The sequence below is a fragment of the Felis catus genome, chromosome D2, assembly GCF_018350175.1.
Source record: "Felis catus isolate Fca126 chromosome D2, F.catus_Fca126_mat1.0, whole genome shotgun sequence".
NCBI classification, from domain to species: Eukaryota; Metazoa; Chordata; class Mammalia; order Carnivora; family Felidae; genus Felis; species Felis catus.
The window spans coordinates 12,060,980-12,088,476 of NC_058378.1; the positions used below are offsets into that span (position 1 = coordinate 12,060,980).

General features: G+C 45.8%; 1 protein-coding gene across 4 annotated transcripts in view; it reads right to left on the reverse strand.

Annotated features, from left to right (window-relative positions):
* Window positions 1–27,497, reverse strand: part of MTR (5-methyltetrahydrofolate-homocysteine methyltransferase) — a 131,620-nt gene that overhangs the window by 60,904 nt on the left and 43,219 nt on the right. For all 4 annotated transcript variants that reach the window (XM_045039904.1, XM_045039903.1, XM_045039902.1 and 1 more), the window contains 8 exons: window positions 27,310–27,495; window positions 14,611–14,790; window positions 12,146–12,262; window positions 11,523–11,663; window positions 5,737–5,826; window positions 4,505–4,657; window positions 2,420–2,527; window positions 1,239–1,339 (listed from right to left, as the gene is read on the reverse strand). In XM_045039904.1, the coding sequence (XP_044895839.1) occupies window positions 1,239–1,339; window positions 2,420–2,527; window positions 4,505–4,657; window positions 5,737–5,826; window positions 11,523–11,663; window positions 12,146–12,262; window positions 14,611–14,790; window positions 27,310–27,495 (1,076 nt within the window). The remainder of the gene's footprint in view (window positions 1–1,238; window positions 1,340–2,419; window positions 2,528–4,504; window positions 4,658–5,736; window positions 5,827–11,522; window positions 11,664–12,145; window positions 12,263–14,610; window positions 14,791–27,309; window positions 27,496–27,497) is intronic.

Genomic DNA, 27,497 nt, shown 5'->3' on the forward strand with positions numbered 1-27,497 from the left:
TAAGCTGAATTCAATGCTGACTAATTATGATGAATGCAAGCAGAAACCAACGACATCAGGTTTGAAAAGGTGAGACCAGAGCAGAGATATCTTGTAGATTTCAGGAAGGAAACCCCTTATCCTAATACTTACTCTATAGTTGAAATCTCATGACAACAACCTCCAATGTATTTACCTTTTAAAAAAGAATAAATACATCCCAAAATTCCTCATTTGCAAGACTGGGAGAGAGTACTAAGTGTTCTGACAGCGAGTGGGCAGAAAACAGAAATGTCTGTGAAGAAAGGGGCAAAAGTGCCATCCTGACACCGTTCTCGTTCCTTGACTCCAGCCTCCCTGAGGGCTTCTTGGTTGCATTACATTGGCCTCGAATACAGAGATGGTTAACCAAGTTGAAAGGAGGGAGGGACTGGAAGGGTAACTGTCACGGGACAGCCGGAGAGACCCGTGAGGCGCCACGGCTGCGCCACAGGCCTGGCTCTCTTCTTCAGAGAGGAGAGTACGTTGGAAGGAAGTCCATGACTCACAGGGACTGTGGTTGGACATGGACCAGAGAAGGCATTAGTTGTATTAGGCTTTGGATCATAAAGAATATGTTGAAATCTGAGCAAAACATACACTTACTATAGGTCATCAGCTCTCACATGGAAATAACTTAGTGCTGAATATTTATCCACTATAAAGAGACACATCAGCAAGAGATTTTACTTCTATACATTCCAAAATCTAGCTTCATCATTTCCAAGAGGCATGCACAGTCCTGTTCTAAGCAGAGGAAGGAGAGAATTGTACAGTCAAAGCCTTCTTATAAAACCCCATTTAGCCAAAGTCTCAGCTCTAAGATCTCCGCTCTAAGACTGCCATCGTTTACTGAGGAGAAAAAGAGAACCCGCTCTGGGCCACGGGCTGCAGGCAGGAGCCCAGTGTTCTAGTAATTAGAGCCTCCGGCCCAAGGTCAATTCTCAAGAAGCCTCTTGGTTGTTCTGATCTGGCTTGAATAGTTTTTACTGTTCCTTTTGTCCTTTTCAACCAGATTAACAGGTGACAAACTTATTTATTTCATTTGAAAAGGTGTGTTCAACGTGGAAGTGCGAAAACACAGTCAGGAAACAGAAATTAAAAATAACCTCCAACATCCACGGCTGGACCCTACCCCTCCCAACCAATACAGAATCATTGCTGCAAATGCTTTAATTTTTGAATAAGAAAGGGGATGAGAGAGGTGGGTCTTGACTCACCTGAAATTATTGCAGCCAAGGACAACGCCAACTATGTTCTTGCCTATGTCGTGCACGTCCCCTTTCACAGTGGCCAACACGATGGTGCCCTGGTAGGGGTCCTGGGGAGCAAACCAAGCAGCTGAGCACTGCTGTGGTCACTTAGCACAGACCAACTTAAATCTCTAGAAGCAGACAAGTGTTGCCACAGAAAGCACTCTAATACAACAAAGACAACCCCAGAGACTGACCCAGAACCCACATCACATGCTCTGCAAGTACAAAGCTGTGCCCCCGAGCGGTTCCAAGGCAGCCTGCCTAGCAGGGGAGCTCAGGGAACTTCGAGCATGGGTTCCATCACCTCGAAGAACAGTTTAAGTTCGAATCCAACACGGTCCCATAGCTGAACGACAGATCTTAAACTGCAAAAACACTGTCTGAGAAATATTTATTGTGAGCAGAAAAGGGAGAGGCGGGGAACAGAGGGAGAAGCCTCATCAGAATCTGAACCACCATCTCAACGGCATTTAATTATCTTTTGTTTCTTCAATACCATTGTCCTAAGCCCTGCCAGCAACCCCTCCCTCAATTAATTAGTTAATTTTTAAAAAGAAAAGGAAAAGGCACACAAGGCAAGTGGGAGGTCTGTCGGAGCCATTCACAAGCTCACACCAATTTAAGGATTCAGAATCCCACGGGCCAAAGCTGGCTGAGCTTCTCGGGGAGCTGAACAAGGTCAAAGCTTCATGACTGACTCTGGCGGCACAGCCAACAAGATTTAAATTGGATCCGGAAGCAGTGCCAAGGACATTACCAGAATACAGAGAAAAATCAGTGAAGAGGTTTTCCAAAGCCAAACCTGACTCAGTTACCTCAAGGGGAGGGACCGATCTCTACAGCTACGGTGTCTAGCACAGCACCTGACACACAGTAGAAGACTTGTGAACGGTCAACAGATAAACAGAGTGGTTTTATTTTGAAATCACCGGCTCGGTTTGGAAAACTACGCTCATATTAAAAATTCAGAGAGCCACATTCAGAGGAAAATCCCAGGGTATTCTGATATCTGGTAAAAGAGATCACCGCTCTATTTTATCAATCAGTGACAGGCACAGCCAAGCCCCGTGGTCCCTACCCCAACCCAGTAACCGTCTCTGAGGCCAATTCCTCCCAGGGCCCACCGGCCTGGACAAATGACTTGCCTCCTCTTCTTCTATGCCAGCATGCGTTTTATTTTCTTCTCTTTCTTTTTCCATGAAAGGAATAAGGTGGCCAACGGCCTTCTTCATGACTCGAGCTGACTTTATAACCTAGGAAAAATACACAGAGTCCGGCATCTTTTACCAAACCCCCCGAATGGTTGCTACTGGACCCTCGTAGCCTCTTAATTTAGCATAAATGAAGAACGCAAGCTTTGGCCTCAGGTCAGCCACGCCAGAGTCCACTTTTGACAGCAGACAGGATGAGGAATGAGTTCCTCGTGGAGAAAGACAATGAATGAGGCACAGAAGGAAAACAAGGCTAGGACCCCCGTGCTGCGATTCCTGTCCTCTGAACCTCTCTGCACACTATTGTTTCTCAGCCTAGAAGGCCGCCCATCACTTCTCCAAGTTCTGTGTGCCCTTTTCCACTCACCAGAGCCCCTTCTTAGCCTTCCTGTCTTGCTCCCCAGCACTACAATTCACTTATAATTAAGGCTTATGCTGAAGCAAGAACGGGGCCTTTTACAGAATCCATCAACGTATGCTAATATTCATGGGTGGGAGTACGATGCACCGTCTCCAAGTGAATTCTCAGAGCAGAAACCCAGCAGACACCATTAGCCAAATGATCAAGGTTAATATAACCAGTAATGAGACACAGCAACATTCTTGGCCTCCTCATAGGATCCACTGAGAAGGGCACAGCATCACCCTTATGCTTGCCAAAAATGAGCAAACATCAGACAAACCCAAACTGAGTGGCAGCTATATAAAAACTGTGCTGCACTCTTCAAAAATCAAGGTCATAAGGAAAGACTGAGGAGCTGTCAGAGAGACCAGGATAAGAGCAGTGTGGGATCCTGGAATAAAAAGAAAACAGTAGTGGGAAAACTGGTGAAATCTGGGGCAGCTGGGTGGTTCAGCCAGTTAAGCATCCGACTTCAGCTCAGGTCACGATCTTGAGGTTGGTGGGCTAGAGCCCCGTGTCGGGCTCTGTGCTGACAGCTCAGAGCCTGGAGCCTGGAGCCTGCTCTGGATTCTGTGTCTCCCTCTCTTTGTCTGCGCCTCCCCAGCTCATGCTCTGCCTCCTCTCTCTCTCTCAAAAATAAACAAACATTAAAAAAAAAAAATCTGGTTAAATCTGAGCAAGGTCTTTATTTAACAGCATTACACCGCTGTTAACTGCACTCAGGTCAAGGAAAAATGTTTACCTTTGGGGAAGAAGCTGGGGGAGGGATATACAAGCCATTTTTCAAGGTATGTTTGCAGTGTGTCTGTCTAATGTCACCTTAAAAATGCAAAGTTAAAAGTAAGTCAATGTCATGAAAAACAAAGACTGAGGAACTGTCACAGGCTGGAGGCGATAAGACAGGACCACAAATCGTTCCTCGTCTCGTGTGTGGTGGTAGTTTGGCTGGTGCATACGTGTGAACACCTTTCATTGTCTCCTCCACAAACATGCACTTCATTGTATGTTAATCATACAACAAAAAAAGCTGTAGGGGAAAGGGTGAACGTTATGAAAGAAAGTGGGCATTTAAATACAGGAAGAGTAATTAGAAAAACCAAAAAGGGCCTTGTTCCGTATGACTCGCAGCCCCAACCCTGATGGCCCCACAGACGTTTTGTTAACTGATATGGTTAGTATCCCCTATAAATCAAAATAAGAGTTCTGGTTTTCTCGAAACATAAAATTTAATGTTTATCACTATTCTAAATGCATCCTTCAAAATGAATACTGGCTGGTCAAATCAAATGCTGACGTTATTAACTTTACATGAAGCAGGGGTTTTATTTTAATTTGGGGGAAGAGCAGATAGGTGCTGGGAGTAAGATGTGGTGGCACTTCCTCCTCACAAAGTAAAGGATTTCCAGATGACCTCTAACCTCTAACCTGCACATCACCCTGAACACGGACCTCCCGGACGTCACTCGTAGAACATTTACAGAAAGAATGACCACATCTCAGTGCCCACAAGCTCTTGTCAAACTTCAAACTTGAGAAATCTACCCGAACTTACTATTTACTAAAAGACAAAGTCTTTTTCTTTCAATTGTGAAAACCACCCCCCATCTTTTGCCAACCTGAGGCAGAAACATTTTTCCAGCTCCAAAAAGGTCACCGACAACTTTCATGCCGTTCATGAGAGGCCCTTCAATTATATTCAGAGGCCGGGGATATTTTTCCTGGTTTAACCTGGCTTCTTCAGTATCCTCAATAATATGTTTTTCAATACCCTATTAAAAAAAAAAAAGTTAGGATAAAAATCACATTAAAAATTGACCTAAGGCCAGTCAATAAAGAATGAATCATAGAAATGCTTACGAGTACAGGTTTTGGAATTAGAGTACGCGGGTTCAAATCCTGGCTCACTAATCTCAGCAATTTATCAAGCCTCAGTTTCCTAAACTGTCACACAGTACCTGCCTCATGTGGTTACTTTTGAGAATTAAATGAAATAACCTATGTAAAGTGCTCAGCTGGCTTTACTGATACAAGGTAAGCACTCTCTAAAAGTATGCAGAAGTGAAAGAAGGAATACTGTGAGTGAAGTCCAAATTCATCATAAAATACACTGCGTCCTACCTGAACGTTTAGCAGAGTATGCCTTACTAATGACCTCCTATGGAAGCAGTGTGTGTTGTCAAGGTAAAGTTCTGGGGCTGGGGAGGAATGACAGTGGGCAGGACCCTTAGGCGAAGTCCAAACCCACAAAGCCTCCGCTGACTCACCCAGACTTCACTGATCAGGCCCTAATCCTCGGTGTCCCCAGTTCAAGGTCCCTTGAATGTGGCTCAGTGATTCCACAGCCTGAAATATGTGCATCTCAAAAAAGTGTCAAGAGGTTGAAAGCTAAATTCGAGAGCCAAAAAGAGAACTCGGAAGTTCTCCGGACCACAAACGAGGACACCGAAGCCAAGAGCTTATGTTGTCTGAAGTCCAAATTATCAGCAGAAGATCCAGGACTTGCTCGTGGATCAAATGACGGCAACTTGGTCTAGAACAGCGTTTCCCGACCTTGGCAGTACGGACATTCTGGGCTGAATAATTCTCTGTCACACGGGCCCGTCCTGTGCACTAGAGGAGGTTTATGGGATCCCCGGCCACTGGATGCCAGGAACACCTCCCACCCCCTTCTGTGACGACCAAAACTACCTCTAGACACCGCCAACTGTGCTCCGTGTGGGGGGGGGGGGGGGGGGGGGGACAGTGTCCAAACTGCTCAGGAGTGGTCTAGGGAATCTCCCCTCCAGCAACCACCGCGAGGCTCCACCAGCCAGCCTGTTCTCACTCACCCCGTGCTCCCACAGCTCACCTTCACAAGGGCATATTCGAGGCGTTCTTCAATGGGGCCATTCCTCCACTCGTCAGTCTGGACGACTTTCTTCCCTCCTTTGCCATGAGTCTGAGTTGAAATTAGGACAGAGAGTGGGTACAACAAGCCCTCACAGCAGAAAACTATGGCTTATTCTACTTTTATATTGCTGGTGCCTAGTTGAGTGTCCAGCATGAATTAAGATCTCAATTAATGTTTGAGGGAAGGACAGAGACAAGGAGAGGTGTTTTAGGATTTAAGCTTGTGGTGGAAGGATAAAATGAGGCTCCGTTCCTCCTTTCCTAAGAGAGCAATTTCAAACGAAGTATGGCCAGGCAGAAAGAGAAGCTGTTCCCACATGTGCTGGGCCTCCGAAGGCCTCCACGTGGAGCATCACTACCCACAAATACGTGTGGAGAGGCCGTCATGTGCCGAGTCACACAGCACCCAGGACGCGGGCACACCCAAGGGGTGCAAGACATGGCCCACGCTCTCAAGGACCCCACCACATTGTAAGGAGGCGGAAGGGGAGCCAGCAGAGAAAGCACGTGCCAGGGGCTGGATGAGTAGATGATCCAGACAACTACGTGCTACAAACCAGACCCAGGGTTTCGAGGAATGAGTCGTCACCACAAACCCGGGGGGAGAGAGACTTTGAGGAAACGGACAGATTCAGCAAAGGGACAAAAAGTGCAATGACCGTGGTCCATGAGGTGAATGGCATGGCCTTGTGGTGGCATCACTTGCCCACACCAAAAATCTAAGTACATTTGTGAACATTCATCCCTTCCTCTCTTTCGGTCACTCACCGAGCCCTCAAAATTTCTCCCTGCCGGGCGCCTGGGTGGCTCAGTCGGTTGAGCGACCGACTTCGGCTCAGGTCGTGATCTCCCGGTTCATGAGTTCAAGCCGCGTGTCGGGCTCTGTGCTGACAGCTCGGAGCCTGGAGCCTGCCTCAGATTCTCTGTCTCCCTGTCTCTCTGCCCCTCCCCCACTCATGCTCTGTCTCAGAAATAATAATTTAAAAAAAGTTTTTTTTAATTTCTCCCCGCCGTGCTTCCGCGCTTCCAAGGTCCGAGCCGTGAGCTGGTCTCTGCAGCCCACAGCCGCCCCGACCCCAGTGTACCTTCTGCACTGGAACCAGAGGGGCCTGTCTAAAATGCAAATCACGAAGCACCCCTCCCCGTTCCCCACCTCCCCCCCACCCCCGTGAAAAAATTCACTGTAGGTGTCCTATTCTTCCAGGGATATATTCCCTTTCTAGGCCAAGGACCTCTGGCCACGGCTCCGCTCCGGGCTGTGCCACGCGCCAATCTGGCTTTCTCCCCCCGACCGCATCGGCTGCGTCTTCTGCCCCGCCGGCCCAGCGGCCCAGCGAGCCCAGCTACCCAAACACTGCAGCTCCTCACACTCCCCATCATCTCCCTTGCCCCTGGGCCTTCACAGTCATTCACCTGACACGCATTCACTCAGCACCCACCTATGGGCCAGCCCCCCACCCGCTACATGCAAATGCCCCTCCCTGGGGGACCACCAGCACCGCACTCCAACACCAAATCCTCGCCCGCTGGCTCGCTCCTCTCTAGCTTCTAGGCCTCCCCTGACCCTCGGCTCTGGGAGGCTTTCCCCGACCACCTGTACGCCTTCAGGTTCAGTGTCCCTCCTATGCGTTCTCACGGCGTCCCGCACTCACCGCGCTGGATTACACCTGTGCTGTGCCTTTCTGTGCGTCTCACTCAACCGCAGAGCACATCTCTCTTACTACTTGGATCCTGCAGGCTCAGTGAGGTACACAGCACAGAACGAGAGTTCAATAAATACTGGCTGAGTGGTTTAATGCTGAACAAAACCAGAATTTCTGCAGCAGTGTTTATACAGGCCACAGAGGCCAAGTCACGGAGCACCAGAAATCCATGTGATGGAGCCTGGATTTAACCTCACAGGCAACTGTGGGGCGGGGGCAAGGGGTGGGGGCGCAGGACAAAATTCAAAGTTCTGAAGCTGCAGAATAACGAAGCAGTATTTTTAAGAGAAGCCCAGAAGAGGGAGGTTTTAACAGCCCGGGATAAAGGCCTGGACTACAATGTTGGTAACAGGAAGGAGGAAGACAAACACAAAGACATTAAGCGACAGACCATGTGTAAGCAGAGAAGGAAGGACCTGGGAGAACCCCAGAACTGCAGGGCTGGGGTGCTCACTGCAGTAACGATGGCACAAGGGTCTCCTCACCTATCGGAAAAACTAAAGATGGCGATTTAAAAAGAATAGTTTGCAGCATGAGTCACGGGAGCCGAGACACGGAAGCAAACTAAATGTCCGCTGGTGGACAGATCCAGAAAATGTGGCAGAGGCATACGAAGTCATACTGTCCAGCCACGACGATGGCAAAACCCACAAAACCAGAGCTGTGTAGCACTGCAGAAAAGAAACAGAAAGAGAAAAGACAAAGCCCTGCTAAAGCTCACATTCATGTCACCTGACACACAGAACACCCCATTTGCTCTATGAGCCATCAGACAATTCCTGCCTGCGGGGTGGACTTGGAGGAGTGAAAACAGGGCAGTGTTGCAAACACTCTTGGAACAAGGACCTGGTGTGTCCACAGAAACCCCACGGTGTGCAGCACTTACGTGGTGGGGAGGGGCCCAGACGGAACGTGATTACAAACAGAGGCCAATGAGGACACAGGGAAGGCCAGTGAGGATTTCACCAAAGTGCTGGCGGCTGCAGCAAATGAAAACTACCCCACCCAATGAACGTGCTGCAGAAAATCAGCGCTTCAAGCAAGAGGGACACTGGAGGGCGGCTATTTCAGAAGCACAACATGGCACGCGCAGTCCACCTTGCTCTCCAACTAGTTACTCAACAGGATGTTCACCACGAGCGAAACACAGAATGCCTCACAGGTGAAACACACACAAGACCCACTGTGGAAGCTCAGCAAATACAAAGCTACCAAGTAAAGCGACCAATCAACTGTCATGTCCATCTGGCTGCTCCTTGTATCCATATCTACCGCTCTAGGGGAGATTCTGTGTCACAGGGTCTTCACGGTGATTGCTGCTTCATTTCTGGAATCAAGGGGAGTAAACTGCTCCAGAGGAAGACAGAGAAGAAGGCGACCTCCAATGGCAATGAGGAAGATGAAGGCTAGATGAAGGATCAGATAACTTTTTTCACAGAAAAGTATTAAGAACAGTCTCACAATCCAAGGTCATTCAGGAACGACTATGTTCAGAACAGAGATCCTTCCAGCCCAAAGGGGTCATGACCTCCATTAGGGTACTACTTGGTAAGGAAACTGCTCAAAGATCACATGATACCATGCCATCTCCAGATGTCATTACCAAAAATAATTTATTCATCACAGGTCAGTCTGCACCCGATTAAAAGAATTATTTTTCAACAAACCCATTAACTCCCCCAAAGTGGGATTAGAGAGCTTAGCGAGATCAGAGAGAAGATGCTTTCCACCTGTTCAACAAGGTATCACACAGGGACTTGGGTGCAGACTGCATCGTTTAATAACAAGAAGAGATAATCATTTTCTTACAAAGAAAAAAAATCTTCAACCTTTACTTGCCCCTTAATATCACTGCTTTTTATGCTCCACTTGCACTTGGTACATCCTGAGAAATCGCTACAGAGCTGGCAACTCGTGGGACTTATTAAAGTATACCTGTTTTGGTTATTAATTCCCTTAATGGTAACAGAAGTCACCTTGAAGGTAGACAGCCTACTTGACAGACGGGTCAATGGCTCGTAGTAAGTCCTTGTGGCTACATTAAGAGGGAGGAAATTTCTTATATGATGGATTGTTAAGCTCTTGCAATTGCTATTAAGATCTCCCTCAGTTTGGCTGTGCCCCAGGGGCAAAACCTCTTCACAGCTCAGCAGGATACACAGAAACAAAAATCTGTAAGCAAACTCTAAAACACAGATGGAAAAGAAGGACTGACATCACCTACAAAGTCAACAAAACCTTAAATGAGAACAGCCTTACACACAAGGATTCCCACCTTTCCTCCGTGAGAGCTGGCTCATCTGGACAGTGAAGGAAAAACTGAAACAGCACATCACTGTGTGGGTGAGAACACTCTGGTATGACTTCATGGTTATAGAAACTCGGATGCCCTTTTGGCTTCACCGGAACCCCGAGTTACTAATGGACAGGTCTCCCCACTCAGCGGAAGACAGGCTCGGAAGAAAATTGAATAGCGTTCCACACTCAGGTTCTTGATGTCTGAAGACTATTAAAGGGCTAAGCACTCTGTCTAGATGAGCAGAAACAGTCCTGGAAAGGGGGGGTGGGGGCGATCCAGAGACTGTTTCGTATGCAATGAGGTGAGGAAGCACAACTTGATTATATTTGCGGTAATCAAGACTGGATCCATCCTGGCCTTGGCCCACGAGAGAAATCGGAAATGTGTTTAAGGAACGGGAAGGAGGGGCCTGTGCTCACTGGCACAGTCTGAACGCCGTGAGCTTCAATGAGCCCACAGCAATTTCAGAAACTTAAGTCTTGTCACCTGTAAGCTGACAAGGAGGCAGTGAACCCTGAACCTTCCTAGCCTTCCTCCAGAGCTCTTTAGTCCTCACTCTTCGATGGAAGCTCAAAGTGAGCATCTCTGCCAGAGTTAAATTCAGATTTTAACACAGAAAACGTTAACGAGGGAGACAACATCCACGAGAGCACTCTACCACCTTCACAATGTGCTTTGTGACATTAACGTCCTCCTTTGCCTTCACTTTCAGAAATAAATGAGAAAGTTTTTTTGAGGTAAAGATCTCATCTTTCTTAGAACTGTAGGAAGCCACACCCATGACACATACTTAATGTACCCAGGACTGCCTGACACATAATAAGGGGAAACAAGGAACCGATTTTCAGACTCACTGTAATTATTCTCATGTCTGTAGATCAGAGGTGAACAGACCACAAGCCCTCAAATGCAGAACGCTGCCACAGGTGGACCAGACCCTAGTATCAACAGGCACACAGACATAAACGTGTCACAGTGGGAACCCAGAAATAACACAGCCGCACAGGAAAATCCAAAATAGCTAATTTAAATTACAAGGAAGAAAAATATCTCATAAAATGGAAACGTGACTAGAAAGTTATAACAAAATCTCAACAGTGGTTAACTTCGGATGGTAGGATTCTGATTTTTATTTTCTTCTTTTGTTTATCTGGATTTTTTAAATTTTCTAGAATTAACATGTGTGACTTTGGTATGAGAAAAAACTAATTTTACCTTTTATTTATTTTTTTTTACAAATACACCATTTTTTTGATTTTTAAAAAAAATTAAAAAAATTTTTTTAGAGACAGAGCACAAATAGGGGAGAGGGACAGAGAGAGAGTGAAAAAGAAAGAGAGAAAGAGAGAGAGAGAGAGAGAGAGAGAGAGAGAGAGAGAGAGAAGCTCAAGCACAATCCAAGCTCAGTGCAGAGCCTGATGTAGGGCTCGATCCCACGACCCTGGGATCATGACCTGAGCAGAAAGAGCCGGGCACTCAACTGACTGAGCCACCCATGTGACCCTAATTGTACGTTTTAAAATAAATGTACAGAAGCCTAAATTCAGAACACTGAAGCAGGCTGGGTATGGCCTGCTTCTGCTTCCTTACCCTTAACTAAGACACCTTCTCTGGAACTCTCTGTAGAAATTAAGTGATCCAAAGACTGGATTAGACACTTGCTTCTAGTCTACGATGGTCTAATGAACCTGAGTGACGAGTTCAGACAGGAAAAGCCATCTGTCAGAACACTTTTGTCTCTACCTGCGCATAGCGTAAGAGCTTCTCAGTGGCCTCGGGGTCTTTATTCCAGATGAGATCTTCACAGAGCTGGAGGAGCTCCTTATGGATATCATCATAGACAGGGAGGCTTCCGGCATTCACTATCCCCATGTCCATACCAAACTAAGGGCAATACAAAGAAAAAAAAAAATGAGAATTTCCAGGGAAATTCGGTGTCCGTCACAACTACTCAGCTCTGCTACTGTACGGTGAAAGCAGCCACAGACGACGTATAAAGCACAGATAAAACGTTAGCCACAGAAGCTGCAGCAGGCCAGCTGCGTGAGTCTGTCCCCACATCTGCAAACCCCTGTCCCGATTAAAAAGTGGCTCTTGGGGCGCCTGGGTGGCGCAGTCGGTTAAGCGTCTGACTTCAGCCAGGTCACGATCTCGCGGTCGGTGAGTTCGAGCCCTGCGTCGGGCTCTGGGCTGATGGCTCAGAGCCTGGAGCCTGTTTCCGATTCTGTGTCTCCCTCTCTCTCTGCCCCTCCCCCGTTCATGCTCTGTCTCCTTCTGTCCCAAAAATAAATAAATGTTAAAAAAAAATAATAATAAAAAAAATAAATAAAAACTGGCTCCAAGTGCAAACAGGTGTTGTACTGTACCTTGATGGCATGGTAAAGGAAAACCCCATGCATTGCTTCTCGAATGGCTTCCATTCCGCGGAAGGAGAAGGACAAGTTGGAGAGACCTCCACTTACTCTGGCTCCAGGTAATGTTTCCTAGCAAAAAATTTAAAAGGTGAAAAGATTACCCTATTTTGCCAAAAGTAGCAATCACATTCCTCAAGCTACATATACAAGAGCAGAAAGTAAAAAACGTGAAGTTCGAAGTAATTCAGGGCTTCTTGGAGCCAGACGTAGACTCAACTTGCCCTACCACGACGTCGCGGGAGCTCTTTCATAGACCGTCTTTCCTCCTACGCTCTAATCCCCTATGGGAAGATAAAAGATTCTGCTGTATCCACTTCATCTCTACAGGGAGCCAGACGGGGCCACAGTACATGGTGAGTGTGCCATAAAATACTTGCCGAATAAATCACAGAGAAAAGAAAGAATCAGAGATGGAAAACACAGAGAGAGACAGAGTAGTCGGTCATTCACTCGAAGGCTTCTGTAGCCTAAATCAACCAACTCCCTAGTTCACCATAAACTTGGCTGATTATACCACAACGTGAAACTGAGGCTCCCAGCACACGTGATGACAATATCAAGCATGAGCATGCATGTGAACAACAGGAACCCCTCCTTACGTTGGTCAAAGTACACACCAGCTCAAGCACTCAGGGAGACAGCTCACCTTATCTACTGCTGTGACCCAAGCACCCCACTTCTGGGTGTATGCTATAAAGAAACTCATGCACGTGCACCCAAGTTACACGTACAAGAATGTTCACAGCAGCACTGCTTATATGGTCCAAAAACTGGAAACAAACCAAATGTCTATCAACAGCAGAACAGTTGATTGTGGAACAGTTACACAATAAAATATTATACATCAATAAAAATGAACAAAGTATAATGACAACATAGATGAATCTTTTAAGTAAGTCTGGGTAAGGAAAAGAGACATACAAATCTTAAGATTCTATTTAAAGGTTTTTTTTTTTTTAATGTTTATTTATTTTTGGGGGGGGGAGAGACAGAATGTGAGAAGGGATGGGGGAGGGGCAGAGACAGAGGAAGAGACACAGAACTCGAAGCAGGCTCCAGGCTCCGTGCTGTCAGCACATAGCCCAATGTGGGGCTTGAACTCAATGAACTGTGAGATAGATCGTGACCTGAGCCAAAGTCGGACACTTAACTGACTGAGCCACCCAGGCTCCCCTAAAGTTTATTTTTTAAGAGAGAGCATGTGTGCAAGCTAGGGATAGACAGAGAGAGAGAGAGAGAAGGAGAGAATCCTAAGCAGGCTCCTTGCTCAATCTCACAAACTATGAGATTGTCAGCTGAGCCGAAATCAAGAGTCGGACACTTAACCAACTGAGCCACCCAGGGACCCCAAGATTCTTATATTAAGCTCAAAACTAGGCAAAGCACTGGGTACACAGTTGATTATTTGTGGTAGTTTTGTTCCATAAAGTCACCGTGAACAATGAATCCAGGAATATCGGAATCACTGCTCCGAGGGAAAAGTAGAGTTCTGTTCCCGTGAACCTCCGGTCACACAATTTTCATCTACTCATCAATATATAAACTTGTCTTACGTGTGTTTGTGTAAAGACATCTTGTTTAACGTATAGTATTGATTCACTAACACTGAGCTCACAGCCAACAGCACTACAAGTCTCATCTAAACAAAGCTTACCTAATGCAAGTATTTTCTCTGCAAGGCATGTCCAGCTTTCCCACACTCAGGCACATTAGATGCCACTGCAGCACTATACTGGGGGGCCATTGAAACAGGGAAAGAAGTTACCAAGAAAATGCTCAAAAATGTGAAAAACATAGCACTTAAATAGACCACGAAATGGACGCTTGTTCGCAGGATGATAGCTGAGAAAAGCAGGAGAGTATGTCCTTGTTGACCTCATCTGGGAACGTGTAGGTGGGGCCGCTTGAATTTTTCACCTCTCTGCACACGGGCATGTCCGTGAACGACTGCAAAAGTACCATGAGTACTGATTCTGGGTCACGAATAAATTTTACCAAGTGGGTGAATTTGCAAATACAGACTGTACATAAGCGAGAAAATTCTAAAGAAAAGCAACAAAGTGGTATCATAAAATTCAGGATGATGGTTACATCATAGAATTCAGAACGAGAGCGTAATCTGAAAGGGAGAGTCATGGGAGCACTAGGCACGTTCTATTTCATGACCTATGTAAAAACTACTACATGATTCATATTTATTTATTATACTTGTACCAGTAGGTATGTTATACTCCATAGTGCAAAACACATACGTGAAAAATAAAAAAGGCCCCTAAATTTCCGAAAACCAATTTACTACCTAAGAGTAAAATGTCGACATTCCCAGCCAATAATCATGTAGCTCAAACTACTCACTGGAGCCATGGGATAAATGTGAGTGATGTCTTGGGGAGGAAAGAGAAAACATCCACACTTACTTTAATGATTTTTGTGGCGTGGATAAAATTAACAGCATACAGGTTATGTTCTTCCATCCCAGTACCAATCGTGAGGATATTAGGGTCAAAGATGATGTCATTTGGATTAAAGCCCAGTTTTTTCACAAGTAGATGGTAGGCCCGGATGCACACTCTGATTTTGGCATCCGTTTCTGTCGCCTGGGGAAGGGAGGAAAAGACGTAATTTGAGATAGAAAAATGAAGTGTTATCTATGAAAACAGAAGCACATTTCACTTGTCGAAGGCACTTGGGTACCAATGCTTGGGTTTTACAGACTGTCGCCAGCACAACAGCTACACTGAGTCCGTGAAAATAAAATCTCACACACACGCATGTGGTATACTAATAAATAAGCTTCTTAAAAAATACACACACGGTAAAAACTCAAACGCTACTGAGGAACAAATTAACGAGTCAGCGTCCCTCCTGTCGAGATCTGCCTGCAGCACCTTAACTCATCACCCAGGCAACACTTCTGAAGGTTTCTGGCATTTTCCTGCTCCAGTACTCCACAAAGATCCAAGAATCCCCACCTTCTTCCCCACCCCCCATGCACTGGCTAATTAATGTGTGCCTTAAATCATAAATGTAAATAGAATCCATATTACTCTTCAGAACGGTGACACTAGAAAGCAAGGAACAGATTCCAGCAAGACTCAAAACTCCCAGCTGCTGCCCCTCAAGCCTTACAACCAGGGCTCACATCTCCGGGTTTATTTCCTAACGTCTGCTCTCATCTACTCTACTCTTCCCCCTGCTCCTCTGATGGTCTGGACACCTGCCAAGCTTCTACGTTAGAGCGAAATGCACTGCTGCCACTGCCGGGGACACACAGGGACACGGCTCTGTGCTTCGCATCACACACGTCTCAGCCCAGACAGCTCTTTCCAGTTTGGCCTTCCTTACCGTCCCCTCCGCCACCCTGCCTGTTTCCCCCATCCCATCCCCCTCGTGGCACCTCTTTCTAGAAATTGTATTTATTTGGCAACTTATTATTCTTATGTTTTATTAACTTGTTGAGCCAGAACACTAGTCCTGCTGTATCCCCTGTGCCTAGAGCTGTGCCTGCCAAAGTATGTGCTCGATACCGTTTACTGAATCAACACTGCTTTTACTCAAAGCCCTTCTGAACTTTGTGATGGAGACTATCTTCAGACCAAATTTACAGCCTCAACACAGGGCTTATTCAACAAATTACATTCTGAGTTATTGTAAATATTTTTTTAAATATTTATTTTGAGAGACAGTGTGAATGGGGGAGGAGCAGAGAGAGGGAGAGAGGGAGAGAGGGAGGCAGGGAGGGAGGGAGGAAGAGAGAGAATCCCAAGCAGGCTCCACACTTTCAGCACACAGCCCAAGGCAGGGCTCAAACCCACAAACAGTGACATCGTGACCTGAGCCAAAACAAGAGTCAGACATACAACTGACTGAGCCACCCAGGTGCCCTGAGTGATTTCTTGCATAAAAAATCAAATCTGCTCTGAAGAAAAACTGAACACTTGCTATCATGACAATCCAAAAACACAAGCCACACACAATTCTGTGTGCAAAATGTTACTGACAAACGGCCAACACCACTGAACTACGTGTTGAGTCTACAAGCTATTTTGAGGGAGGGTGCCCTTGCCTAGATGTGGGCACTGAGTGTCCTGACCTCCAGAGAGCAAGCTCTCCAGGTGAGCACACAGATGAGCGTACTTAGAGAGGCCCCACCCCACCCCCCGAAAAGGCACGGTCGGGAATTACACAAAGAACTCACCCTTAGATCCAGGCTTTCAACAGCTTGCCTACTTTGGTATTCTTTCAACTGTTCCCTTTGGTTTCCGATCTTTCCCTGCGTCCTGCAGCTGGTGGGGTTAGATGTCACCTCAGCTGGTTCAGTGCCCCCATGACTCAGCAGCACCAAGGGCCAAGGGAAAGGGAGACAGGAGTGGGCTCTGTGGCCCCACCACTCCAGGCTTTAGGGAAGGTGGCAAGCTCTCTTCTTCCCTAAATGAATTTCTTCAACAACTTACTCCTTCAGTTAGAGTGACAAGGTTAAGGCCAAGATGTAGGCCTGGAGAAAGCAGTCAGGAGCAGGCCATCCAGGGCTGGCTTTAGTCTTGGACTTTGGTTCACCCTTCACCAGTGAGCCCAATAAGGGTTCTAGCTTCTAGGTTCATGGCCCAGCCAAGCTCCTTAAAAGAGGAGGCAGAGGGGCCTGGGGCTACCAGCACTGCCAGTGTCTCTTACAGCCTAGTTTGATTGGTAGGTCAAGAGATCCAGGTCCTGCTCACTTCTCTGAGCCACGAATGACACGTGGCCAAGTGTGGAGGGCTTAGGGTGTCATGCGCAGGCAAGCAGGGAAGCCCAGCCGTGTGCCAGCAGGCAGCGTTGCCCACGGAACAAGCAGGAGGGTCCACACAGGGCAGGAATTCGTTATTCGGGCCAGAACGGAATCACCAACTCTCAGCCTCGTAAGGATACATCCTTGTCAAACTGTTCCTGTAGTACCTGGAATAGTCCCGTCACATTAACAGACACTCAACTCCCGGCCATTAAATAAACAAATGAATCTCAGAATGAACAGAGGCTCGGTGTGCAGACCTTTGCCAGAAGCAGGTCATATCACGTTAGATTCACCAGGATTTTTTCTGTCATGTTCCTCAACCAGGGTTAGGAGATAAACACGCTAGCAAGCTGCAGTCATGCCGGAGGATCTCACAGGATCCAGAAGAGAAGTCCAGGGAAAGAAGAGAATGGGAGCCTCCCTCTGTTCGCAAGGGTTCTACACTCTGGTCGCACATTGTCATCTGTGGGGCTCCTTGTCTGTTTTCTAATACCTGGACCTCCCCCTAGACCGGTTAGATCAGGACCTTGAGAAGAGAGCTAAGCAACGATATCTTTAGGAGCCCCTGGCAATTCTCTTGTAAAGCCAAGCTGGGGTCCTGGATCGGTGAAGCAGCACCTTTACAGGTCAAGCGATGAGAAAACCTCAGGGATGAGTCCACAAATCTCAGGGTGGAGAAGGAACGAATAAAGGCCATTTATGATCTCGCCATCTACCCGATTTACTCTTAGGCTGCAGAAAGCCAGACAGCCATCAGTAGGCAGATGCTTTAGTTAAGAATGAGCAGGAGGCCCATCCCGCTGCCACGAAATCCAAACCAGAAGTGATAGGGACATGGGTGCCACCATCAGCAGGGCACCGATGAGTCAGAAGGAAGAAACCTGAAGAAAGAAGTTTACAAGGAAAAACACTCTGGCTTTCCAAAACCACAGAGGGCGTGGGCTTAGTTCAGAAGCCTTCTGAGTGGATTCTCCATGGTGGCAAATGTGCGGACGGACACAGGCAGGTGTTAGGAAACCCAGCATCACGAGGGCAGAAGTGAAGGCCAGGGGTGAAGACGGGGAGACCCTGCCCACGGTGGAGGAGTGCACTGGGGTCGCTGGAAATGCAAGGCCAACCTGGAGGGCCCCTGGTTCACCCCTCGCCTGAAGGAAGGGAGGGGTGCCCCTGGCACAGCTCATGCTCAAGGCAGAAAATCTGGATGCCAGGGACTCAGACTTTGAAGGGGAAATGGACAAGATGGGAGACAGGGCAATGAGACACAGAGACAATCTCCACAGTATGCTAACACTAGGGAGGACAGGGTCTCAGATGTGACCACTGGGGACACAGCAGATGGGGAAATCAGAGGCCAGACTCATTTGTGTAGTCATCATCATGATCCAACGCCTGCCCGTGGCTTTTCTCCAGAAACTACAGATAGAAGCCGCATGCTAGAAAACCGTACTCTGCAAGGCCAATGCTAAGGCCCAGGTGAAGCAGCACCATTTCCTAGCTGGGGCCAAGCGACCCCATTCAAATCTTCTCCGTCACAAAGAGGAAAGCCAGGCGCGCTGGGAAGCCAGAGCCTGAGCTGGAGGTCCCCCAGCTGTGCTGTTACTCCTGTGAGGTAACGAGCATCCCAGGCTCCGTGGAGGCCTGGGGACCAAGAGAGGCGTGGAGGCCTTCTGTTCCTCACATCCCTGTCATGAACTCCCGCCTCCGAAAGCAATCTGGAAAAGTCTTTGCAAGGACTTCAGACCTATAGTCCACCTGAGAAGGAAAGGCCCAAGAACAGAAATATCCAATCACGTAAGTTTAATTGGGCAGTGGTGATCTCTCCATAGCCACTGAACAGGAGGCCTCTGAAATACAGAAATACTTGTAGGATGTTAACAAAGCTCGGAGAGGATCAGAGGAGAAAACGTTGAGAATGAGCTCCTAGGCGTGGGTCAACTACCTTCAGCAAGGTAAAAATAAAGGGAAAACTGAGAACTCACTATTACTTCCCTTTCCTAGAACCATTTACAATACCATGGTGCATAGCTTCCTGGAAAATACAAGACATTCAACTGAAAAACGGTATCAATTTATCTAAATTCAACAGAGAAGCTGTCATGAAATAAAAATCTAAAAGATCATTACCGAAGGAGAAATATTTACGAAAGGAAAAAATAAGCCAATCACAACAACAAAGTGACACAAAACACCTAGGAAGGTTCCCAAAATTCTCTATTTAAGAAAAACTATAAAACCTCATTAATAATAACTGGAAAGACATCCTATGCTCCTAAATGACAACTAGGAATATTGCCAAGATATCCTCATACTCTAGGTTAGGGTTAAATTTTAATCAATATCCCAATGGGGCTTTATTTCTCCATAAGTTGGAAAATTATTTTCAAATCATTTAAAAGAGAAAATGTGAATATAACGGATGCATTTACAGGATACTGATCCTTTTTTTTTTTTAATTTTTTTTTTAACGTTTATTTATTTTTGAGACAGAGAGAGACAGAGCATGAACGGGGGAGGGGCAGAAAGAGAGGGAGACACAGAATGGGAAGCAGGCTCCAGGCTCTGAGCCATCAGCCCAGAGCCCGACGCGGGGCTCGAACTCATGGACCGCGAGATCATGACCTGAGCTGAAGTTGGACGCTTAACCGACTGAGCCACCCAGGCGCCCCAATACTGATCCTTTTAAATTAGTTTGCACACATGCAAACAAAAATGATATAAGCCCATCCTTTTAGGTGATAATTATATTTCTAAGAAACCTCACATTATCAAAAATTATTCTATCAAAATAATCATTTCAATTAGAAAAGGAAAATTAAATCTAGTAGTAGTAATAACATTATTTTCCCATAGAAATTTCAAGGATAAAGGCAATCAAAACTATGAACATCAGCAAAAGACAAAGAAACGCTTCCTTATTTGCCTTTTACTCCAGAAGTCTCAGGGCCAGAGCCCCCTCAGCCACATCCGACCTTGACCTCGCAGTTTTCAGTGCAACATGAATCACAAACATAAACCGAAGATGGCAGCCAGATGCTGCAACAAAAGCAGGAGTGAGTTCCCCCCTCTGTTCAGTTCCAACGGTTTTTCCATTTAAGAGAGAGGCTTTCGGGGCGTCTGGGTGGCTCAGTTGGTTAAGCGTCAACTCTTGATTTCAGCTCAGGTCATGATCTCACGGGGGTTCGAGCCCTGCGTTGGGCTCTGAGCTGATGGTGCAGAGCCTGCTTGGGATTCTGTCTCCCCCTCTTTCTGCCTCTCTCTCTCTCTCTCTCTCTCTCTCTCTCTCTCTCAAAAACAAATATTTAAGAGAATGGCTTTCTCCTTAGAAGCAACCATGTCATCCAAGCAAAGCAAATCTTGGTTCTTAACTGTTTCTACACCCAAGAGTGTGAGGAGAATTCACTAACAGAAGACATGCCTTTAGAATAACCAAAATATCTGTATTGTTGGCTTCTGAGCTTTGCAAATACGTGAATTTTTTTGTGTTGTTCTTTGTAATTTCTTATAATTCTTCAGTAAACATCTATATCTATAATCATACAGAAAAATTATTTTTAAATAGGGAAAGCAGTATTTAAAAGGAATCTTTAGTTCTACTGCCTTATAGTAACAATTATTTTCCTTTACAGCGTTTTCTTCTGATCTTTATTAAATGTAGTTTTTACGCTGTCATGTATACAGTGTCTAAATAATTTTTGGTTTTATGTTTTTATTTACATTTTATAAGCACTGTCACCCTGCCATAATCTTCATAATTAATATTTGAATACTCTGAATAATATCCCAACAGAATGATGTAATCTAAGCTAAAAATTTCTCTCCAGTTGGGCATTTAGGTGTCTTTTTCTTCAATAGCGCTGGTGAAAAATCTTTGCGTATATAGTGTTCTTAATGCTGCCGAATTCTTTTATTGGGATAATTTCCCAGAAATGAGATCATTAGCTCAAAGGGTATGAACGTTTTTATATGTCTTGGCAGGCATTACGGCATCTTTCAAAAGGACCGTCCCAGCCTGATGCTATGCTCTAGGATGAATAAGGCTTTCTGTTTCTACTGCTGCACCAGCACGGGCTTTGATCATTTTTAAGTTTGCTTTTACCGACTTAGTACAGATAAAAACATTACCTTGATATTGCTCTAATCTGCATTCTTTCGTAACTAGGTTAAAATGATTCTTTCCCTACACTTGCCTTTTACTTCTAGTCACATTCAAATCTACACTGGGAAAGCTCGTTCTCAGACCAGACCGAACACTGTGCAATGCGAACGGACAAGGCTTGGGGTAAGTTACACAGGACTCGGAAACACGCATCAGTATTCAAACTGGCAGATCAGGGATCCGAACTTGGCTCCAGCACGTCCTAACCATCTGACCTTGACTCACTCTAACATGGGAGGACAGCTACCCCCAGGTGGGTGCTACGAGGACCGAGATACACGCTGCTGGTTTCCAATCACAGTGTACACATCACCTCTAAGGCCTCAAAATTCCTGAAGCCAGATTTAAGAAACAAAACAAATGAGCCAAGGAAGGAAAACAAGAGAGGGACAGGCTAAGCAAGAAACAGACTCTTGTTAACTACAGGGAACACGCCGACGGCTACCAGAAGGGAGGTGGGTGGGGAGACGGGTGAAACAGGTGATGGGGATTAAGGAGGGCACTCGAGGCGAGGCGCACAGGGTGATGTACGGAATTGCCGAATCACTACATGGTACATCTAACACGAATGTAACACCGTATGTTAACTATACTGGAATTTAAAATTTTAAAAAATTACTTAGCCCAGGTCTCACCCCAGACCACACAAGCCAGGAACCGAAAGGGTGGAGTCCAGGGCTGTGCATGGTTTTTAAAAGCCCCGGCAGAGGGGCGCCTGGGTGGCGCAGTCGGTTAAGCGTCCGACTTCAGCCAGGTCACGATCTTGCGGTCCGTGAGTTCGAGCCCCGCATCAGGCTCTGGGCTGATGGCTCAGAGCCTGGAGCCTGTTTCTGATTCTGTGTCTCCCTCTCTCTCTGCCCCTCCCCTGTTCATGCTCTGTCTCTCTCTGTCCCAAAAATAAATAAACATTGAAAAAAAAAAAAAAATGCCTGAAGGAAGACGAACTGACAACATCTTAAAAAAAAAAAAAAAATAAAAAAAAAAAAAAAATAAAAAAAAAAAATAAAAGCCCCGGCAGAGACCCCTTCTCCATGGAGGCTGCTGGCTACACACAGACTGGCTACACACACTGCTGGCTACACACAGACACACTGCTGGCAAAGCACACGACACTGCATTCCCATTCTGAGCTGACCTTGCTGCCTGCTTCACTGAGAAAACACAAGCAGTTACAGACTCCCCCCAGAACACCGCCCAGCGTGCCTCTGGATCTGCACGCTTCCAACTTCGCTCCCGCAGTGTGAGCACACGCCCCCCCCCCCAACCTGCACACTGATTGCCGGCCCTCCCCACTTACAAGGTCACAGAGCTAGCAAACACCCCCTTTCCCTGGTGCATTAATTCCTCTCTCTTTCTCTACCAGATCAATCCCATCGGCTTGCAAAGACATATCGTCACATTATCCGTCTACACACACACACGCGCGCGCCCTTTCTTAACCCCCTACCCATCTCTGGTTTCCACACTATTCCTCTGTTCCCCTTTAAAGCAAAACTCCTCAAAAAAGGTTGTTTACACCTGCTGCCTCCAATTCTCCTATTCTCTCTTGAACCCACTCCAATTAAGCTTTCATCTCCTTGGAAACAGTACAGCAAGATCATCAACTACCCCAGTTCTAAATCCAGTGATAAATTCTTTGTCTCATCCTACTTGATCTAACCACAGCTCTTTAAAATAGCTCATCGGGCCCTTCTTGCTTGTTCTTCACTTGGCTTCCCAGTGAAACCCGTCTTCTGGTTCCTCTCCTACCAAACAGGCTGTTCCTCCTCGAACTCTTCTCATGGGGTCTCCTCCTCTCCCCATCCCTGAGCACTGCAGCTCCAAGATGCACTTGGTCCTGGGACTTCTGCTCTACGGTCATTCCTTTGGAGACACAGTCTCCCTGCTTTAAATCCCACCTATGTACAAATTATTCCCAAGTACTGTACATCCAACATATTTATGTTGAACGGTGTGTGTGACCTGTGTTTTTATTTCTTACTCCTTGTGCACCCTAAAAATACACATTGCACAAGGACAGGGACTAGGTTTTATGCCCTGCTATCTTCCTAGGGCCTGGCACACACCAGGGGCTCAAGATGCACATTGCACAAGGACAGGGACTAGGTTTTATGCCCTGCTATCTTCCTAGGGCCTGGCACACACCAGGGGCTCAAGATGCACTTGAAAGAATTAAAGCCAGTATCTGCCTCCATCAACTAATAACAGATGTCTATACCAATTTCCTACAGAACACTTAGATAACAAAAAGAAAAAAAGCTCCTAGAAATAAGACTCAATAGAGAGTCTGGAGAATAAATACAGGTGTAGAAATCTCACACTGAGCACAGCAAAATGCTAGGGCTGAAAAAAACAGGAAAGAAAAGAAAATTAGGCAATCTTTCCAAAACATGCAATATCTGAACACCACATGTGCGAAAAGAGAAGATAAAAACATTCAAGAAAACTTGCTGCAACTGTGGCCTCAAGTTTCCCAAATCAAAAGAGACCACTGGGTGCACCCCATGAGAGATGACTCACCATCAAGAGATTTCAGAACACCATGGACAGAGAAGATCCAAGAAGCATCCAGAAAGTAGGAAAATAAATAGGTTTCACAATAAAGAACGAAGGGTTAGAACAGCCCTAGTGGAAACCAGAAGACCATGTTTTCAAAGCAAAGGGGAAAGAATTTCAAGCTTCCATCCTATACCCCCGTCCAACTGTCGATTAGTATAAAAGTAGAATATAGCCATTTTCAGACACGGAGGGTTTAAAAAATTTTACCGCCATGTTTTCTTTCTTAGGAAGGTGACAGAGAATGCACTTCACCAGAGGAGAGCTCAAACCAAGAATGAGGCAGGGGCACCCAGGTGGCTCAGTCGGTTGAACGTCCAACTTCGGCTCAGGTCATGATCTCCCAGTCTGTGAGTTAGAGCCCCGCATCGGGCTCTGTCCTTACAGCTCCGTGCCTGGAGCCTGCTTTGGATTCTGTGTCTCCCTCTTTTTCTGCCCCTCTCCTGCTCGCACTCTCTCTCTCTCTCTCAAAAATAAATAAACATTAAAAAAAGTCTTAAAAAAAAAAAAAAAGAATGAGGCAATTAGGAGATCTAAAAATCTAAGGGAGGAGTAAGAGGAATACCCAGGAGGACGGCGAGGGACGCTTCACAGGGCCAGCTGTCAGACTACGACCTTCCCAGACTGTGTCAGAAGACCTGAAGACAGCATTCCTCAAGAAATTTAAATGACCACCTTCTGACTGTGTTTGGATACACTGGATACTGGAAATTTACACAACTAGAGGATATTTTGAAAATAAACTGTATGAGAAACAAAGCAGACGGAAAGTACTGATTTCACGGAAAGCAAACAGGGTGCAGGAAAGAAAAGGAACTGTCGCATACGACCACATGTCTGGGCTTGTACGTTGCTTAGCGATGTGAGCACCGAAAATAGTCACGACTAAAATTAACCGTAGTGGGAGGATGGGGGGGATACAAGTAAAGATGTGTGAAGTGGGGGTACAGAGGATAGTAAAAACGCCAAACTCATCCCCACTATAGAGAGGCAATAAATAATACCTAAAACTGGGATTTGAAGACAAGGAGGGAACTGCTGTGAGTCTCAGATAAAAGCTGACATGGTTGCCGCTGGGGGGCTAGAGGGCTGGAGGCTTCTGGGTTTTAGAAAAACCCACACAGCGGTAGTTGCCTCTGTAACTACCTACATAGACATCTTAGGTAAAAATAAAAACAATGCCAGAAGGTCTCACCACACTGAACTGGCAGGGGAAGAGGCCTGGATAACAACTTTGCAAAAGGATGACTTAACGGTACGTGTCCAAATGTTAAACATCCGCACATCCGAGGACAACCATTTCCCAGAGGAAATAGCTGAATGAATTCGGGAATTTGCCGGCCACGTTCCTTTCACTAAAAAATTAGAAACAACTGTAATGTCATTCAATATCAGACTAAGGAAAACACACAATCCTGGAATCTAACGCAACCATCAGAGACGGAGTTATAACTCATATTTACCAAGACAGGAAGATGCCGATATTCTGCCGAGTCGGGGGAAGGTTCCAGAACGGCAGGTGTAAATTCACTTATATAAAATGTTTAATTCTCGAGAACTTCTCCTCTTTCCCTAAATGGTCCCATGGCTTTCTCGTTTAGTTCAGGTTTTTAATGTGTTTCCTCTTCAGAAGGACTTTCTGAGGTGGCTTTTTCTAAAACAGCCAACTCTTCCCCGGATAGCCTTACCCTGGGTTCTGTCACCCGACCATTTAGCAAAGAGGCCGGTGAATGACACCAGATCCGGGCTCAAATCCTAGCACCAGCCACCTGTGTGACAACAGGGACTCAAGCGCTTTGGTTTCCTCACGTGGAATATGAAAAAAATAATAAAACGTAGCCAACACTTCTATGCTGGGGCAAAAAGCTGATTTAACGTGCGTAGCGTGCCTGCTTGGTAGGAGTCAAGGTTCAATACATGTCCATTACCAAAATCATCTCTTTTGCACTCTTCTGGATTATTCGAATTTTTCTCCTAGTGAAAACATATCTTTTGGACAAAATCAGTAACACTTTAGTCACAAACAATTTTACTCTAAAACTACAAAAAGCAGAGAAAGGAAAGAAAAAGGGCATATAATTCCACTACTCGTCAGTCATACAAAATAAGAAGTCAGTGTGTCCCGATCTGAAACCACGCCTACCCTCCAGTTAACTGGCGTTTTTTTCCCTCAGCTTATACAGACACACATGTATCCACATAAGTCTTGTTTTATTAAATAAAAACGGGATCATGCTGCCTTTTTTCCCCATTTTTCGATATATTGTAGACCTGGTTCCACACCTCATCCTGTTTAGCCGGTACGCAGTGCTCTGTGCGGCATCCAATATTCATGGACTGTCAGACTCTTTGCCAGTTTCTCCGACCATAACACCACGAGGAGCCTGAACACGTACCTTCACGTATCGACCTATTATGACATTCCTGGGGTCGGGTGGGGAGGGGGGCTGACTCACAAGGGATGGAATTTTTTTTCATTGTTTTTAAAAAATACTGAAGAGACACAAAAATGGTTCTAAAAGTCACGTGAGGTATAAAGCATCAATACAACATAATCACTGCACACCCTTTGCTCGCTTGACATTATGTTTCAAGTTTCCCACTGCCCCTCCCTGATACCGTGGCAGGGACGTGACGAGAGCAGCCATTTGACAACATGATCCCGGTTTTATTTAATAAAACAAGACTTATGTGGATACATGTGTGTCTGTATAAGCTGAGGGAAAAAAATGCCAGTTAACTGGAGGGTAGGCGTGGTTTCAGATCGGGACACACTGACTTCTTATTTTGTATGACTGACGAGTAGTGGAATTATATGCCCTTTTTCTTTCCTTTCTCTGCTTTTTGTAGTTTTAGAGTAAAATTGTTTGTGACTAAAGTGTTACTGATTTTGTCCAAAAGATATGTTTTCACTAGGAGAAAAATTCAAGTAATCCAGAGGAGTGCAAAAGAGATTTTTCTCTTTGATTAAAACAATAAATATCCCATTAATGCTTCATTTTTTATTTCCTTAATCACTACAAAGTATAGTATCTTCTCCTAGATTTATTAGCTCTTTGCTTTTCTTTTTCTATAAACTGCTTTTCACTTCCTTTGTCTAGACTTCTTTTGGCTTGATTTGGGTGTTTTATTTTCCAATTTACAGAAACGTTGCATGTTGGGGATGTTAACCCACTGCTACCACTCATGTTGCAGATGGTACCATGTCCTTCACCCCAGAAAGTTAAACATTTTCAGGTGGATACCTCTATTAATTTTCCTCCTGGCTTCCCAAGTTTAGATGGGTAATTGCCCATATACTCCTCAGAATTTTGTTTTTTCCGTTAAGATCGTTAACTGACGTAGGCTGCATTTTAGGATACGGTGGGAAACAGGGCTCTACTTTATTTTCTTCCAAACACACAGCCAGTCGGTCTAATAGCATTCACTGAATAATACTTTCCTCAACTGATACAACGACTTCAGAATATATCAGATTTTCCTATTTGTAGCGACGAGTATCTGTACACGTGCATGACGTGTGTATCTACCCGTGCACACCCACGTGGTACTTATGGTGTTCTGGACTCTACTGTCTTCTGCTGCTTGGTCTAGCCCGTGTAACGCGATGGAGCTCAGTCAAAAGTCCTCACTCACCTGCCCTTCTTCATCAAACGCCATGACCACCACAGCAGCTCCAAACTTCTTAATCTTTCTAGCCTTCTCCAGGAAGTCGCCCTCGCCCTCCTTCAGACTAATGCTATTGACAATGCACTTCCCTTGGCAGCATTTCAGCCCGGCTTCAATCACAGCAAAATTGGAGGAGTCGATGCACAAGGGCACCT